This window comes from Ovis canadensis, chromosome 7, assembly GCF_042477335.2.
Source record: "Ovis canadensis isolate MfBH-ARS-UI-01 breed Bighorn chromosome 7, ARS-UI_OviCan_v2, whole genome shotgun sequence".
NCBI classification, from domain to species: Eukaryota; Metazoa; Chordata; class Mammalia; order Artiodactyla; family Bovidae; genus Ovis; species Ovis canadensis.
This window is the reverse complement of record NC_091251.1, coordinates 18,157,562-18,175,169: the sequence shown is the minus strand read 5'-3', so window position 1 is coordinate 18,175,169 and position 17,608 is coordinate 18,157,562. Positions and strand designations below refer to the sequence as shown.

At 42.5% G+C, this 17,608-nt stretch overlaps 1 protein-coding gene across 7 annotated transcripts in view; it reads left to right on the top strand.

The window, feature by feature from the left end:
• The window catches only part of SFXN1 (sideroflexin 1), a 55,940-nt gene that overhangs the window by 24,201 nt on the left and 14,131 nt on the right, over positions 1-17,608 (top strand). For all 7 annotated transcript variants that reach the window (XM_069595322.1, XM_069595323.1, XM_069595319.1 and 4 more), the window contains exons 3-7: positions 9,741-9,911; positions 10,809-10,907; positions 12,481-12,556; positions 13,148-13,233; positions 14,468-14,595. In XM_069595322.1, coding sequence (XP_069451423.1) covers positions 9,741-9,911; positions 10,809-10,907; positions 12,481-12,556; positions 13,148-13,233; positions 14,468-14,595 — 560 coding nt within the window. The remainder of the gene's footprint in view (positions 1-9,740; positions 9,912-10,808; positions 10,908-12,480; positions 12,557-13,147; positions 13,234-14,467; positions 14,596-17,608) is intronic.

Sequence of the window (17,608 nt, the reverse complement as noted above, 5' to 3'; positions counted from 1 at the left end):
CAAAAGATCCCCTGGAGGAGGGCCTGGCAACCCACTCCAGTGTTCTTTCCTGGAGAATCCCCACGGACAGACGAGCCTGGTGGGCTGCAGTCCATGGGGTTGCAGAGAGTCAGGCAGCACTGAGCGACTAAGCATACACAGCAGGTCTTCTAAAGTCCCGAAGTCATAAAAACAGACCGTGTGATAAGTGTGACCAAAGATAAAACCAAAAACCTGACATGAAAGGTTTTAAAATAGCATTAAATAAGATAAAAGAGACCAGATAGCCCAGTGATAACAATACATGTAAAAAAGGATCAAAATCCTCTACTAAAATCAAAGACTCTAAAATAGAGTAAAAACTACTTTAAAAGCTCAACAGTGATGTGGCATCCCAGTAGGAATGCATGAGGGTTTCTAGCTGCATAACTCATCTCTGTATGAGGTTGTTGCCAAGGGAGAAATATGGTGCCTTCCTCCAAGACGCCTGCCTCCAAGAATCGCTCAAACTTCATTTTCTCTTTTCATATAAGCCCTTAAATTATCTGTGTCATAAATTGCCTGGGCCTGCTCCACTGGGGATTAGGGGTAATGCTGCTTTAATCACGTCTGCTTTTGTATGTATTATATGTAATATTATATATAAGACATATGTATTCATTTGTAAAACCAATTGTTGAATTAATGGCTAATACCCCAGAGTTCTCCTTCCACCAGGAGACAAATTATCTGTGACCTTTCTGGGGAGGATATGTCAAAGGGTTGCTGCTGCTGCTAAGTCACTTCAGTCGTGTCCAACTCTGTGCGACCCCATAGACGGCAGCCCACCAGGCTCCCCCGTCCCTGGGGTTCTCCAGGCAAGAACACTGGAGTGGGTTGCCATTTTCTTCTCCAGTGCATGAAAGTGAAAAGTGAAAGTGAAGTCGCCCAGTCGTGTCGGACTCTTCACGACACCATGGACTGCCGCCTACCAGGCTCCTCCGTCCATGGGATTCTCCAGGCAAGAGTACTGGAGTGGGGTGCCATTTTAGTTGGTGTCAAAGAAGAATCATGTATAGTATAGCTTCAGGAAGTGTGAATACCAATAATCTGTAGTTTTCGTGAGATTCCAACAATGCCACTTGAATGTAAACCCAACAGAAGGTAATAAAAATGGCTAACATTACAAAGCAGGACAGAGGTAATTGCGAATAAAAAGGAAGTTGTATGAAAACCAGACAAAATTCAATTCAGGGCAAATAGATCAGAAAAAAATTGATATTGAGAAAGTGAACATGGTCAGTATTCATGAAACAGTTAATGTTGCATCAAATGCACAAAGAAAAGACCGTTAGAAACACAGACAGAACTTGATTAAACACAGTCATCTAATCACATCAGAATTGTTCAATACTTTCCTTTAACTGTATGAAAAGAAAAACCAGGAGTAAAATCACAAAGTAAAAATAATGAGAAAATTAATTTCAAAACTTAGGGGATTGTGCCAGAATTGTACTGTGAAGGGAAGTTTAGAGTTTGACGTGTCCCTCTGATTAAACATTAAAGGCTGATAGCAAATGAACTGAGACTTCAGCTTAAGAAATTAAAGAGCAAGGCAAGCTAATAAAAAGAAAATAGCAATACCACATGGCACGTGCCGTGGGCTGAGACTGCCTGAAGCTCTTTACATGCTGTCATGTAAGCATCACAGCAAAAGTAAATGCTATTCATGTGCCCATTTTTCAGATGAAAGAACTAAGGCAGGAAAGGTTAGCTGGCTCTGAGTCCTGCCACTGTTAGGTGACAGAGCCAGCATAGGAACCCAGACAGTCTGGCTCCAGAGTACATTTTGTTAACTGCTCCATAGACTGCTTTTCAAGGAAAACAGAAGGAAGTTCGTATTTGTTTAAAGTCAGAAATTAATAGAAAAATAAATGTAAAAACTAGTTCTTTGATAAACCTAGAGAAAGATAAGCCTCTAGCACATCTAATCAATATGAAATAAACGCATAAAATTCAAACTATATGGCAAGAGGATAGGGAAGTTTCCTATGGGAAATAGAAATACAAAAATAAAGCCTACTATTTAGCTCTTTGCTAAAAAATTTCAGAAATGTTAGTAAAATATCTAACCCTCTATGAACATACGAATTACCAAAATTGACTCAATGCAAAAGAAGGCAAGAGAAAAAAGGAATGAGGAAGAAATGAGATGAATAAAAAATAAAGAGAAAGGTGGAATAAATAAATAAATATAAAACTCTCCCGCTAAAATCTCTCAGACCAGTTAGCATGACAGGTGAAAGAAATCATTTCTTCATAGGAAGAAACAATACCAATTCCGTCACAAACTCTCCCAGAAAATAGAAGAGGGGGAAAGTCTTCCTCATCCATTTTATGACACTGTTGACAGCAAAGCCAAAGGGATTGCAAGAAAAAAATTACAGTCCGATGTCCCTCATTACCATAGACACAGAAATCCTCAACAAAATTAACAGCTTAAATCTAGCCATATATAAAAAGGATAATACCCAACATGAGCAGAACCCAAATGTGGTTTATTACAACAATGCAATTTCATTTTAACATTTGGAAATTACTGTATTAGTAGACTATGACAGAAAAACATATGGTCATCTCAATAGATGCAGAAAAAGCAGACAGAAGAATCCAACATCAATTCATGATAAAACTCTCAGCAAAACCAGGAATGGAAGGAATAAAGTACATCTAAGAAAACCCTACAACAGACACCAAATTTAATGATGAAAGAATGAAAACTTTTCCCGTGAGATCAAGAACAAAGCCAAGAGTTCAACAGTCACTACTTTCATTTAGCATTCTGCTGAGTAGCTAGGAGTCCGGGAAGAAGGCATAGCAACATAAAAGATGTATGGACAGGAAAGGAGCTAACACTGTCTTCATTCACAGAAAGCATGACCATCTGTGTAGGAAAAATCTACCAAAACTGCAAATAGAGCGTGTTTGGCTCAATCACGAGATAGAAGATCGATATACAGAAATCAACTGAGTTTCTATTTGCTGCTGCTGCTGCTCCTAAGTCGCTTCAGTTGTGTCTGACTCTGTGCGACCCCACAGAAGGCAGCCCACCAGGTTCCACCATCCAGGCAAGAACACTGGAGTGAGTTGCCGTTTCCTTCTCCAATGCGTGAAAGTGAAAAGTGAAAGTGAAGTCGCTCAGTCATGTCTGACTCTGTGCAACCCCATGGACTGCAGCCTACCAGGCTTCTCCATCCCTGGGATTTTCCAGGCAAGAGTAGTGGAGTGGGGTGCTATTGCCTTCTCCATGAGTTTCTATTTAGTAACAACTAATAACTGGAAATTGAAATTTTACATATAGTATTTTCAGTAGCAACAAAAATATTAAATGCCTGATTTCAAGATTTACTATCAAGCTCAAGTAATCAAAACAGTATAGCATAAAGATAGGTATATAGGTCAGTGGAACAGAATAGGGGATCCCAAAATAGAATTCTCAAGATAATTCAGTAGAGAAAGAATATTCTGTTTGATGAGTGAGTCTGGAAAAATGGATTTTCATATTAAAAAAAGTTTAATCCTTAAATAAAACCATAAACATAACTTGAAATGAATGATAACCCTAAATATACAAGCTAAAACTATAAAGCTTCTAGAAGAAAGCAAGATAAAATCTGTATAACTTTGGGATAGGCAAAGATTCCGTAGGCTGTAAGCATGAAGAGAAAGGGAAAAGTTACGTCTCTACACAGCAGAAGACACTGTTTAGAGAACAGCAATGCAGTTCACAAACTGGAAGAAAATATTTGCAAAACTTACAGCTCGTAAGAGACTTACATCAAGAAGAGAAAAGAATTCTTTTAAACCCAATGTTTTTAAATGGTCCAAAGATTTGAGTAGACGGCTGACACTCAACCAAAGAAAATATAGAAATATCAAGCAAGCATATAGAAAGATGCAGAGCATCACAGGGGAGATGCAGATTAAAACAACAATGAAGTATCATTTTACACCTGTCAGAATCAAAAAGACAGCAAACAACAGCTTTCCATGAGGATATAGAGGAAAGGGAACCCTCATGTCCTGCTGGTGGGAATGTATAGAATGGAGATTCCTTTAAAAATTAAAACTATAAGGTGGTGCATAATTGCGGTTTCTGATCATGAATTTTAAATCATTATAACTAGGCTCAAACACATGTTTATTAATCAAAATAGGAACCATTACAGTCAACACATTTTTGCCAACGAGAAATAATTTTGTTTATTCCTGTAGCCTAAAAATCCATGCGTGGGGATTCGATGAACTCTGGGAAAGCGTTTTCCAAGCCTCCTGCTGGTTGTGGAAGCATTTTCCCTGCAAAAAGGGGTCAAGATGCTTGAAGAAGTGGTAGTCGGTTGGTGAGAGGTCAGGTGAATGTGGTGGATGAGGCAAAACCTTGCAGCCCAACTCGTTCAACTTTTGATGTGTTTGATGTGCAAAGTGTGGTCAGGCGTGGTCACAGAGAGGATCGGGGGCCATCCTGCTGACCAGTGCAGGCTGCAGCTGTCACAGTTTTCGGTGCATCTCATCAATTTGCTGAGCACACTTCTCAGATGTAGTGGTTTCACTGGGATTCAGAAAGCTGTGGTGGATCAGGCCAGCAGCAGACCACCAGCAGAGACCATGGCCTTTTTATTAGGTGCAAGTTGGGCTTTGAGAAGTGCTTCGGAGCCTCTTCTCAGTCCAGCCACTGAGCCGGTTGTTGCTGGTTGTCATATAAAATCCTCTTGTCACGCATCACAATCTGGTTGAGAAACGGTGCATTGTTGTGTAGAATAAGAGAAGACGATGTTTCCAAACAACAGTTTTTTGATCTGCGGTCAGCGTGTGAGGCACCCACTTACCTAGCTTTTTCACCTTTCCAGTTTGTTTCAAATGCCAAACGACCATAGAAGGGACAGTGTGGAGTTCTTTAGCAGCTTCTCGTGTAGTTGTAAGAGGATCAGTTTCGATGGTTGCCCTCAATGGTCCTTGCCCACTTCCGATGGCCAGCCTCTGGGCTCCTCATCTTCAAGGATCTCGTCTCCTTTGCAAAATTTCTTGAAGCACCTCTGCACTGTGTGTTTATTAGCAATTCCTGGGCCAAATGAGTTCTCGATGTTGCGAATTGCCTCTGCTGCTTTACAGCCCATTTTGAACTTGAAAATCACTCAAATTTGCCTTTTGTTTCATGTCATTTCCACAGTCTAAAAAAATATGAAATATATAGCACGTAATAAGGCATTTCACAACAAACTGTGGAAAATTCTTAAAGAGATGGAAATACCAGACCACCTGACCTGCCTCCTGAGAAATCTGTATACAGTTCAGGAAACAACAGTTAGAACTGGACATGGAACAACAGACTAGTTCCAGATCCGGAAAGGAGGACGTCAAGGCTGTATATTGTCACCCTGCTTATTTAACTTCTATGCAGATGAAGCACAAGCTGGAATCAAGATTGCCAGGAGAAATATCAATAACCTCAGATATGCAGATGACACCACCCTATGGCAGAAAGTGAAGAGGAACTAAAGAGCTTCTTGATGAAAGTGAAAGAAGAGAGTGAAAAAGTTGGCTTAAAACTCAGCATTCAGAAAACAAAGATCATGGCATCTGGTCCCATCACCTCATGGCAAATGGATGGGGAAACAATGGAAATTGTGAGAGACTTTATTTTCTTGGGCTCTGAAATCACTGCAGATGGTGACTGCAGCCATGAAATTAAAAGATGCTTGCTCCTTGGAAGAAAAGTTACAACCAACCGAGACAGCATATTAAAAAGCAGAGACATTACTTTGCCAACAAAGGTCTGCCTAGTCAAAGCTATGATTTTTCTAATAGTCGTGCGTGGATGTGAGAGTTGGACCATAAAGAAAGCTGAGCAGTGAAGAATTGATGCTTTTGAACTGTGGTGTTGGAGAAGACTCTTGAAAGTCCCTTGGACTACAAGGAGATCCAACTAGTCAATCCTAAAGGAAATCAGTCCTGAATATTCATTGGAAGGACTGATGTTGAAGCTGAAGCTTCAATACTTTGGCCACCTGATGCGAAGAACTGACTTATTTGAAAAGACCCTGATGCTGGGAAAGATTGAAGGCGGGAGGATGAGTTGGTTGGATGGCATGACTGACTCGATGGACATGAGTGTGAGTAAGCTCCAGGAGTTGGTGATGGACAGGAAAACCTGGCGTGCTGCAGTCCATGGGGTCACAAAGAGTCGGACACAACTGAGCTACCGAACTGAACTAAATAAGTCATAGCAAAAAATGATAAAGCGAGGAATGCACATTAAAATGATGTATAACATAACCACATTTATTTAAGAATGTATTCCAGTATCAAATGGCAAAATTCAGCAATGCAAAACCATAATAACTTTCGCACCAACCCAGTACATACAGTCCATCAGTTCCACTCCTGGGTATCCAAAAAAAGATATCTGTACACCTATGTTTATTGCAGCATTGCTTACGATAGCCAAGATATGGAAGCAATCTACGTACCAATCAATAGACGAGTGGATAAGAAGTTGTGATAAATATAGATATGTAAAAAATATATTACTCAGCCATTAAAAAAAAGAATGAAATCAATCTTGTCATTTCTGAGAACACAGCTGGACTTGGGTGTGTTACACTAAATGAAACAAGTCAGAGAAGTACAAATACTATGTGATTTTACTTGTGCAGAATAAGAGAAGACGACGCTTCAAAACAGCAGTTTTTTGGAATCTAAAAAATGAAACAAATGAACAAACGGAACAAAACGAAGGCCAGCTCACAGACACAGAGAGCAGACAGGTGGTTGTCAGAGGAGAGGAGGCTGTGGAGAGGAGAGAGAGGTGAAGGGGATTAACTCCCAGCTGGTGCAAAGTCCGTTACTGAATTGTCGTCCTTGTTCACTCGCTTAGTCGCGTCCCGCTCTTTGTGACCCCAAGGACTGCAGCACGCTGGTCCTCCCTGTCCTTCACTATCTCCCAGAGCTTGCTCAAACTCATGTCCATCGAGCTGGGGAGGCCATCCAACCGTCTCATCCTCTCTTGCCTCCTCTTCCTCCTGCCCTCAATCTTTCACAGCATCAGGGTCTTTTCTGATTTCAAAAGAACTGAGTCACAGGTATTAAATGTACATTGTGGGGATATGTCAAGAATTATAATTTGAATATCTTTGTAAGGTGGCAAATGGCAGCTAGACTTATAATTTTGAAATGCATAGAAGTACTGAATTACTGTGCTGTGTACCAGGAGCTCACGCGGTGTTGTAGGTCAACTATCCTGCAAAAACAAACTCATGGAAAAAGAGCTCAGATTTGTGGTTACCAGAAGCAGGGGGTAAAGGAGAGGAAGTGGATAAAAGCAGTCAAAAGATACAAACTTCCAGTTACAAGATAAGTACTTGAGATATGATATACAACGTGATAAATAAAATTAACACTTCTATACCTTATATATGAAAACAGTTCAGAGAGTACATTCTGAGTTCTCATCACAAGGAACAGTATCTTTTTCTATTTCTTTAATTTTGTATCTGTATGATATGAATGTTCACTAAACTACCATGCTGATCATTTCATGATGTATGAAAGTCAAGTCATTATTTTGAACATCTTAAACTTATATAGTGCTGTATGTTAACTATATCTCAACAAAACTGGAAGAAAAGAAGGGGGTATATACTGGAAAGTCTAAAGTAAAAAACAAAAACGACAAATACCACTTTATGCCCGCAAGAATGGCTAAAAAGAGGGTTGATAAATATGAGGCAAGTGCAAGGCCGCTGGGCCTCGTCATTAAAAGAAGTCCTTTGAATAACCGGAGAAATCTATGGTAGGCCTGGATATGTTGCAGAGGTTTCAGTTCTCTCCAGATTAATACAGTTTTGGTCAAAATACAATTGTGATCACCTATAAAATTAACACAATAATAGCTAAGGCACTTTTGAAAACACGGAAGAGGAATGGAGTGAAGGACCAGTGCTCTACGAGATATTAAGTCATACAGTGGCAACTGACACATCATAAATGAACTATATTCCAATAAAAAATTAATTTAAAAAAACCCCATCAATTACAATAGTGGCTTTGACACCGCAAGATGAGGGGATTACTGTGGAATGTCCAGAAAGCAAGCCTAACGTTCATAAAAGCTCAACTGATGATAAAGATAACATTGAAATCTTCTTATTGGAACGGAAGACCAGCCAACTGGTAACAGAAGGTAAGCAGTTTCTCATATTTGTATCTTAAGGTAAATTGCAAATCGATTAAAAACTTTAAGTGACAAAACAAACCAAAAGACTTAGGAAAATTCCAGAAGTGTCTGCGAACATGCCTAGAACCCTAAAATGGGTCACACCTTTCTGGGCAGAGCCTTCTTTTGTTCCCGTGCTGTGCCGTGCTTGGTCGTGTCCAACTCTTTGCAACCCCGTGACCTGTGTGCATAATAATAAAAATTTGCATGACAGCAGATAACCTAACTGAACCAAATCATCCACACTGAATAAAGAATACAACAGGCTACCCAGATAATGATGATGGTGCCGCTGCTGAGGGTAAGCAAAGGGACCTACTCGAGTCAGAAAAAGGATGAAATACTTAGTTTTAATATTTTACATAGTTTTTATCTCAGAGAATATACTCATTTCTTTCTAAGAAATCTTGGATGTGGGAAAAGTGTTACTTATAAGGGTGTGTACTTCCTCATCCTTTACCAGTGAAAAAGGTTAAATGCAGTTACAATGTCCTGCAACGGGGATTAGTATGATTTCTATGGCTGCCTTAACACATTACCACAAGCTGAGTGGCTTAAAATAAACGAAATGTATGGTCTGAAATCAAGGTGTTTGCAGGGCTACCTCTGACAGCCCTAGGGCAGATCCTTCTTTATCTCTTCCAGCTGTCTGGAAGCCCTAGGCTTGTAGCCATGCCTCTCAAATCTCTGTCTCCCTCATCACATACTCTTCTTTATGTGGCTGCGCTTGGTCTTACAAAGGCATCAGGCATTGAACTTGACCCCCCTTCCCCACAATCCAGCATGACCTCACCTTAACTACATAATTAACAGCCCTGTTTACAAATAAGGTCATATTCTGAAGTTCCATTTGAATGTGAATATTTTGGGTGGAAAGTATTCAACCCAGTATAGATGATATAGAATATATGAAGATATAGAGAAAGGTTTACAAAATAGTATTGATAAAAAAGGTGATAAATGATCATGTCTGTCGATCTAGAAAAACCTGAAAGGGTATTCAGTAAGCATTACCAGTGGCTGTGAATCAGGGAAAGCTCAAATGGCTTTAGTTATGCTAACGAATTTGTGTCTTTTCTAAATTTCTTTCAAGGAATATTTGTTTCTTTGATAAGGAAATATAATGAACCTTTCTAGTCTAGGTTTTCAAAATACAGGTTTAAGAATGATTTCATGTTCTTGATTGCCACAGTCTAATGAGGTAAAAATATCTTAGAGTTTACAGAGTTCAAAGTACATTTTAAAATGTCATTTAAAACAAAGAATATTTCAAAGTTGAATAGTTCCCTATTTTACAACACATTTTTGTTTTTCGACGTTATAGATAACTTGAGATTTGTGGGTTTAAAATGCTCATTTTAATTGTATATTGTCCTTTGTGTTATTGGAATTTCCCTGGCTCTATGAAATAGTTCGATGTTTCACCCTATCCAGACACAGATGTTCTAGGTAGCACTGGTGAGGTACTTGGAATGAACAATTGCTGTGTTGTTTGTTGCTGTTTTCCTAGGCAAGGAATTGTTCCTTCAGGTCTCACAGAAAATGAATTATGGAGAGCAAAGTACATCTATGATTCAGCTTTTCATCCTGACACTGGAGAAAAGATGATTTTAATAGGAAGAATGTCAGCTCAAGTTCCAATGAACATGACCATCACAGGTTGTATGATGACATTTTACAGGTAAGTTCTGGCAATGTAACAACAGTTTGTTTTATATTCCAGGAGCTTAAAGCACATTTTTGTACTTGAATGGTTGTATTGAAATAAATGTCATTTCGTGTGGAGTTTCATTTTATATAGAAGTCACAATCCTCGGAGGTGGTTTTACCTTTTCGTTGGGTTGAATAGAACTCTCCTTGTTGCCCAAAAGGAGGTTGAATTTCTCCTTAAATCTTAGACCCAAAAGAAAATGAGAAAGAATGTTTAGAAAGCCTCTAAGCAGAGTCTCTCTGTAATCAATTCATATAATATAGGTATAAGTATGTACGTAGGTGTAAACACCTAGGCTTATACGCGGAATGAGGGGGGATGAGAAATACTTAGCCTACAGATAGCTTCTTTCTGTAAGAGAAGGGACCTGACGTTAATCACAGCAATTGAGCGCCTGCTCTTTGCTGGGCTCCCTTACAAGTTTAAGCCAAGATTTAACTCCATCCTCACCTTAACCCAGCGGTCCCATTCTCCTGATGATCTGAGGTGGAACTAATGTAGTAATAATAGAAATGAAGTGTGCAATAAATGTAATGAGCCTGAATCATCCCGAAACCATCCCCGACTCCAGTCCGTAGAAAACTTGTCTTCCGTGAAACCGTCCCTGGTGCTGTAAAGGTTCAGGACCGCTGCCCTAGCCCGCTTCAGTCCGTTGCTATCCTCAGCTCATGAGTGAGGAGACTGAGACTCAGAGAGGATGAAAACCTGCCCAGCCCCACTGGTCCTCAGCCTCTGACGCAGAGCGTCCAGCCCTGGGCCCAGCGCACTCCTGGCCCCAGTCTGGCTGCTGTCGGGGCCCCGCGTCCGCGGCGTCTGCGTGCCGCGAGACCCGCAGCGGCGGGTGTGTGACAGGCCTCTCTGTTTCAGGACCACACCGGCCGTGCTCTTCTGGCAGTGGGTCAACCAGTCCTTCAATGCCGTGGTCAACTACACCAACAGAAGTGGAGATGCCCCCCTCACTGTCAAGTAAGACTGGAGGCTTAGCCAGCCTCTGCATTCCGCTGGTGTCCATTCGATCCGGTGGTGATGCCCTCCTGGTGAAAAAGTGTATTTGTACAAATCGTGTATGTGGTTCGGAATCTTAGGGAGCCTGTATCTCAGTAGTGCGTCTTTTCCTCCCTTTCTGCCTAGATAACAGCCAGCCTGCCTTCTCAGACATCATCCGCGCTGTTAGTGGCGCTGGTAGGAAGGCAGGGCTCCCGCACCCAAGGGCACATCCCCTTCACCCCCACGGAACACACAGCAGACAGCTCGGGGCAGGCCCTGTGGGTTACACAGATAGCAGCATCAGCAGTGGGGGGGGGGGGGGTCTCTGCAGAAATCAAGGGGATCTTATATCTGATTTGTCTTTAAAATAGGACGTCTCTGGAGCCTGAAAGAAAGTGAATGGATTTAAAATTTTGCCTCCTGTGAGAAAATGTTCAGGCAAGCTAAAGTGATTAGTTAACCAAAACTTTAAGCCTAACTTATATAACACTTCAAAGAATTTTTGGTTTTGCTTTAACTCTTGAATTGAGTTTGATCATCTGTATTCTTCTATTATCATCCAAGGGAACAAAGAATATTGAAATCTGCAACCCAGCAGTGCTGATCACACCTTCATTTCATCCAGTTCTTGAATTAAAATTTATTTAAAAATAATAGAGAACTGCTTGGGCTTACTTGTATTTTGAGGATAAGACTTTTAGTATTTTTATACAGTAAGAAGTCATTTTAAGAATGGCTGCACTGCATTTTTACTCTCAGTATGTATAGCAATATTTTGAGAGGTGCTTTTTATTTAAGTCCATATGCTACAAACATTTAAGCTAATATGCATTTCCCCACATTTGTAGCTTCCTGCCCAGTGTTCTTGCCTGGAGAATCCCAGGGATGGGGGAGCCTGGTGGGCTGCCGTCTATGGGGTCGCACAGCGTTGGACACGACTGAAGCGACTTAGCAGCGGCAGCAGCCCAGTCACAGCTTCCTTTCTCCCCTCCCCCAGACACACATATTCTTCACGTCCACTTGCTCGGCGTGGTAGTTGGGTTATATGTGAAGAATGCCATTTTTATATGGGTCTGCTTCCTTTTTGTATGAATAGCTCTACTGGCAGAGCTGAATGTATCATTGAGGAATCTTTTTTAAAATGTATTTTACTGAAGTATGGTTGATTTACAATGCTGTTAGTTTCTACTGTGCAGCAAAGGGATTCGGTTAAAACGTACATTCTTTTTCATAGTCGCTTCCATTGTGGTCTGCCGCAGGATGTCGCCTGTAGTTCGCTGTGCTGGGCAGGAGAACACTGCTGTTCATCCATTCTATATACAGTGGTTTGCATCCGCTAAACCTAAACCCGCAGTCTGTCGCTCCTTCCTCCCTTCCGGCTTGGCAGCCACGAGGCTCTTCTCGTGAGCGTGTTCCTGTCCCTCCAATAAGCTCATTTGTGTCATGCTTTATGGAATCTCTATTCTTAATCTTCTTCATTTCTTCCCAAAATGTTGGACTTGAGTTTTCTGACATACACTCATGGTTTATGTACGATTTTCCTTCTTTTCAGTGAACTGGGAACAGCTTATGTTTCTGCAACAACAGGTGCTGTAGCAACAGCTCTGGGACTCAACGCATTAACCAAGGTATTCAGATTTTTGTCTCCGTAGTAAAGCGTCTTGATTTGTTCTCACCTACCTGGCTCGAAGTCTCTCTGTTATTTCTCAAAATAGTTCAAGTCTGATGACTTTCTTATTATAGTCATCATCTTCAACTGTTTTTTGCTTTTTTAAAAAAAAATTTAAAAAAAAATTATATCCTCGCTAATAACATTTGCCAAGACACTTGTTTGTACCTGACACTGTGTCTTAAGTGCTAAATGCTTCCCTACCACCCACAGAGCCCACCACGGCTGGGTGCTGGGCAGGGTGCCTCGGGGCACACCTTTGATGGGTGGAGGAGTCAGCATCTAATCCCCAGACTTTGGGACTTCAAAACCCCTGCTCCGTCATCCACATGCAGCCATCAAAGCATCATGGATGTCCCCCTGGTCCCAGGATGCCCAGGCTGGCAATAGAAAAATAACCTCTAGGAAACAAGTATTGAGCACACTTTTGGCCTGCGTTGCTATACAAGTAGGACTCTGCCTTGGTAGTGGTGTTTTGAGAAGAAATAAGTATTTGCATTCAGTACTGTAGAAAACTAAGATCTTGCTTTCGGAATTGTCTTTTCTGCAGCGTGTCTCTCCGCTCGTAGGACGGTTTGTTCCCTTCGCTGCTGTAGCTGCGGCTAATTGCATCAATATTCCATTAATGAGGCAGAGGTAAGGTTGATGTGCCCTCCTAGAGAGGACTTTTGCTTGACAGTAGGATCTCTTCTAATAAATTGCTTTGTTGGAACTTTAAAACCATTTGTTTTATTTTAGTATTTGCAGATGAAAGTATAGGAGATTTGCCTCCATGTCATCTGGTAATGGGGTGAGGATGGGCCCATTGATAAAACAGGGTCAGCTCTGAGTTGCTGATTATTAAAGTGGACTGATGAGCATATGGGATTTGGACTAGTCTTTCTATTTCTGTATGATACAAGGTTTAAAAAAAAAATAGATCTCAGGCTTATGTCTGTGCCCAGAAAGCTTATTCTATAAAATAGGTCCTTCCCCCACCTAGATTTTCTTTTAGGGTTTAAGATAAGATTAATCTATATCTTTGGAAGTATTTTTTAGTACTGGCAAAAATTAAAGGAGAAGGAAGAATGGAAAAAAAAGCGTTTTGGAATGGATAACGAAAACCAGGGTAACAGAGAAGCAATAATTATAGCTTTAGTGACCACAGTTAAATGTCCAGTAGTGCCTGTACTTGTGGCTGCCCTATCAGTATAGTTAGCTCACTTAATGATGCTGTGAATTGTGTCTCTCTCCTTTTCTTTTCTTCAGAAATTCAGGCAAGGCTTCATTGTTAGGGAATATTCTGGAGAAAAGATACAAAGAGACCAAAACAGCCAGCTCCCACTTTTGAAGAGCCTGGAGCAAAAGCAGGGGGCTGGGGCAGGCCCCTGCACACGACAACCTAAGGACTGGGCAAAATGCCTAAATCACCGTCCTGCTGGACCCCTGGACACACCCCTACTCTCATCGCATATAAGGAACAAGCTGGCCCCCAACCAAGGGAGCTGGCAAGCCCCCAGGGAGCCAGCAAGCTAGAAAAGGAAGCTGCTACTTGTTTTCACTACCCACTGCTCAGCAGGAGCCCCAGTTAAGCCTTGCCTGAAATTCTTCAAGTTACCTAGTCATCCTTTGAGTCCTATTGTTATTCAAAATGCTACCTTTTTTTTTTTTTTTTAAAACAAAATTTGCTAGTGTTGTTTCCTTTTTGTGTCTGTCCTACAAGGATTAAGCCTGTTCATGGCATTTAAAAATCAGGCTTCTTAGGGCCAAAAATGACCCTGGAGTGCATTTTTGGATTAAGTAGGGACTTGATCTTTCACAGCCTAAGTACTTTTTCCAGCTGTTCCATGAACCGCCTGTGTATGAACTTTGCACGTGTCTTGCTCTCCAGGGAACTCAAAGTTGGCATTCCTGTCACAGATGAGAACGGGAACCGCCTGGGCGAGTCAGCAAACGCTGCCAAACAAGCCATCACGCAAGTAGTTGTCTCCAGGATCCTGATGGCAGCCCCTGGCATGGGTGAGGAGAACCTTGGCATCTGTTCACGTACTTGGCACGTCTCGCTTGAACAAGCGTTGGTGTGCCAGTGAGCACCAACCGTGAAGGATCCCTCCCTGAGATGGCCTCTGGTCAGGGAGGCAGAGAATTGACCAAATAAGTCAGATATGTAATCTGTGAGATGGTTACAAGGGCTCAGGGGATACAGAGGGTGGGGGTCTCGGAGTGGAAGTTTTATCAAACCCAAGTCCGTGTGCACAGTGAGGCCGAACACCACCAGACGACAGAGTTTGGAGAAGAGGAAGATCTGTTGTAGGGCTGTGCAAGGGCAGTGTGGCTCATGCCCCCCAGAAACCCCAAAGCATTTACAGACACAGCATTTTTAAAGGCCACACAGTGGGGAGGGGCTGCCGCAGGGTATGTGACTGGCTTGTGCATAGTTCTCTGATTGGTTGATGGTAAGGTAACAAAGAGGGTTAACAGCGTCAGTCCTTGGGCGCCGGACAGTCTGGGGGCTGCGTGCTCATGATCGTCCTGAGATGCTGTTATCTGGGTGCTTCAGAGAGGAGCTGCAGCAGAGGATGTGGGGGACGGGGTCTGTCCCAGGAAGACCCCAGAGGTCCTGCTTGGTGGCAGTAGATTGGGCAGACAAGGGGGAGGGTGGTTCCGGGGGTGCATCTTCTGGGGCACATGGAACACCAAGAGATGGCTGAGGCATGCCTGGTGGCTGGAAGCATCACAGGGCCATGTGGGGGGAGAGAAGGGGGCAGGGACAGTAGACAGGGCAGCCAGGCTGACGTGGGCAGAGCGTGGATGGCTCTGCAAGGCATTAGTCCTGGCTTTAGTCCCAGGGGTGGAAGGCCATGCAGGGTTTTGAGCAGGGGAATAGCAATAATAACTCAACTCAGACTTTAACTGCACGACCCTGGGTGCCATGCTGAGAGTCAGCTGAAGAGGAACCAAGACTGGTGACTGGAGACTGGTCAGGATGGCGGTTGGACCAGGGCAGTTGGCAGCACAGGTGATGAGAATTTGAAGAGAAAGAATTGGGTCTTAGTCAATCTTGACAAGAAACTTCTAACAGTTCTTGAATAAGAATAATTTATACTGAGGATTTATTTGTATCAACTGGAAACCATTGGAACACAAACCAAGTTGGGTTAATTCCAACAGCTCTGAATAAAACGGCTGCCAGGATGGACTCAGTTTTGTCCATTAGACTTGGACTCAGCGTGATGAAATGCAGAAAATCTCTGCTGTGACTTAGTTCCTCTGAGAATCTCTGATGTAGTCCTAAAGCTTCTTCAGCTACACTCAGACCAGGACTCTCAAGAAGGTTCTCAGAAACCAGAGGGCCCAAGAGGACGTTACTCTTTAAAGAAAAAAGAAAACAGAAATGAGTATCTTCAATTTCCTTGTCTAAATTGAGGGCACACAGCCCTTGGCTATTTACTAAGCTCTCAAAGGAGGCAGGCTTACTTGAGCGCTGTTAGATTTTCCCAGGGATGTGTTTTTGGTTGTTGTCTTTGAATTCCTTTTGTCACTGAGAATGCTCATCAGAATTCCTCACAAGTAGGAGTGAACAAACAAAAGTTAAAGAAAACTTTCTTCCTTTCCGACTGCTGGCACTCCAGCTAATTGGTTATCTGATTAAAAAGCAGAGACATTACTTTGCCAGCAAAGGTCCATCTAGTCAAAGCTATGGTTTTTCCAGTAGTCATTTATCAGTGTGAGATTTGGACCCTAAAGAAAGCTGAGCACCAAAGAATTGATGCTTTGAACTGTGGTGTGGAGAAGACTCTTGAGAGTCCCTTGAACTGCAAGGAGATCCAACCAGTCCATCCTAAAGGAAATCAGTCCCGAATATTCATTGGAAGAACTGATGCCGAAGCTGAAACTCCAATACTTTGGTTATCTGATGTGAAGAGCTGACTCATTGGAAAAGACCCTGATGCTGGGAAAGATCGAGGGCAGGAGGAGAAGGGGACGACAGAGGATGAGATTATTGGATGGCATCACTGACTCGATGGACATGAGTTTGAGCAAGCTCCGGGATAGAGTGAAGTACAGGGAAGCCTGGTGTGCTGCAGTCCATAGGGTCGTAGAGTCAGACACGACTGAAAGACTGAACTGAACTGAACAGATTAACCACCGTTAAGTGATTTAACAAAGACATCCTCGTGCAACAGCGGTGTGCACTGTAGGGTGGGTGAACTGAGGAAACCACAGTCATGAAATGTAGGCCAAGAGTGCCCTGAGTCAGGGACCAGCATGTTGTCACTGACCTGCGAGGAGTTGGGGAGGCTGCCCTGGTGTACCTGTTGAGCCCAGGTCTCCAGATTTTATGAGACCAAGCTGGCCACTCCAGCTGCTGCCCTGGGTAGGCTTTTGGTTTTGCTCTTTCCCAGTTTGAAATACAAGGTTCCTCTTTGGAGTTCAGTCATCCCAGCAGATTTGTTTCCTGTGGCTTGGTTATCTGAAACATTATTTAGTCCCGGGAGAAGAGACAGTCTTCCTATCCCAGCAACATCTCTAAAGGTAATTGACATATTGAAATTGCTGTGACAGTTTAGTCTAATGGATAGTTGAGTCTGCTAAGCCGCTTCAGTCGTGTCCGACTCTGTGTGACCCCAGAGACGGCAGCCCACCAGGCTCCGCTGTCCCTGGGATTCTCCAGGCAAGAACACTGGAGTGGGTCGCCATTTCCTTCTCCAATGCATGAAAGTGAAAAGTGAAAGTGAAGTCGCTCAGTCATTTCCGACTCTTCGCGACCCCATGAACTGCAGCCCACCAGGCTCCTCCATCCATGGGATTTGCCAGGCAGGAGTACTGGAGTGGGGTGCCACTGAATCACGAGTAAATGAACTAAGCTATCTGATGTTTTACATGGATCATTGCAGCTTATCGTCCTGGCTAGTTTGATACAGTTATCCCATTATATAGATGAGGAAAACAGGAAACCAAAGCTCAGAGCAGTGAGGTAACTTTTTCTGGATCACCCCAGCTAACAAGTAGTCTGTGTGACTCAAGGCAG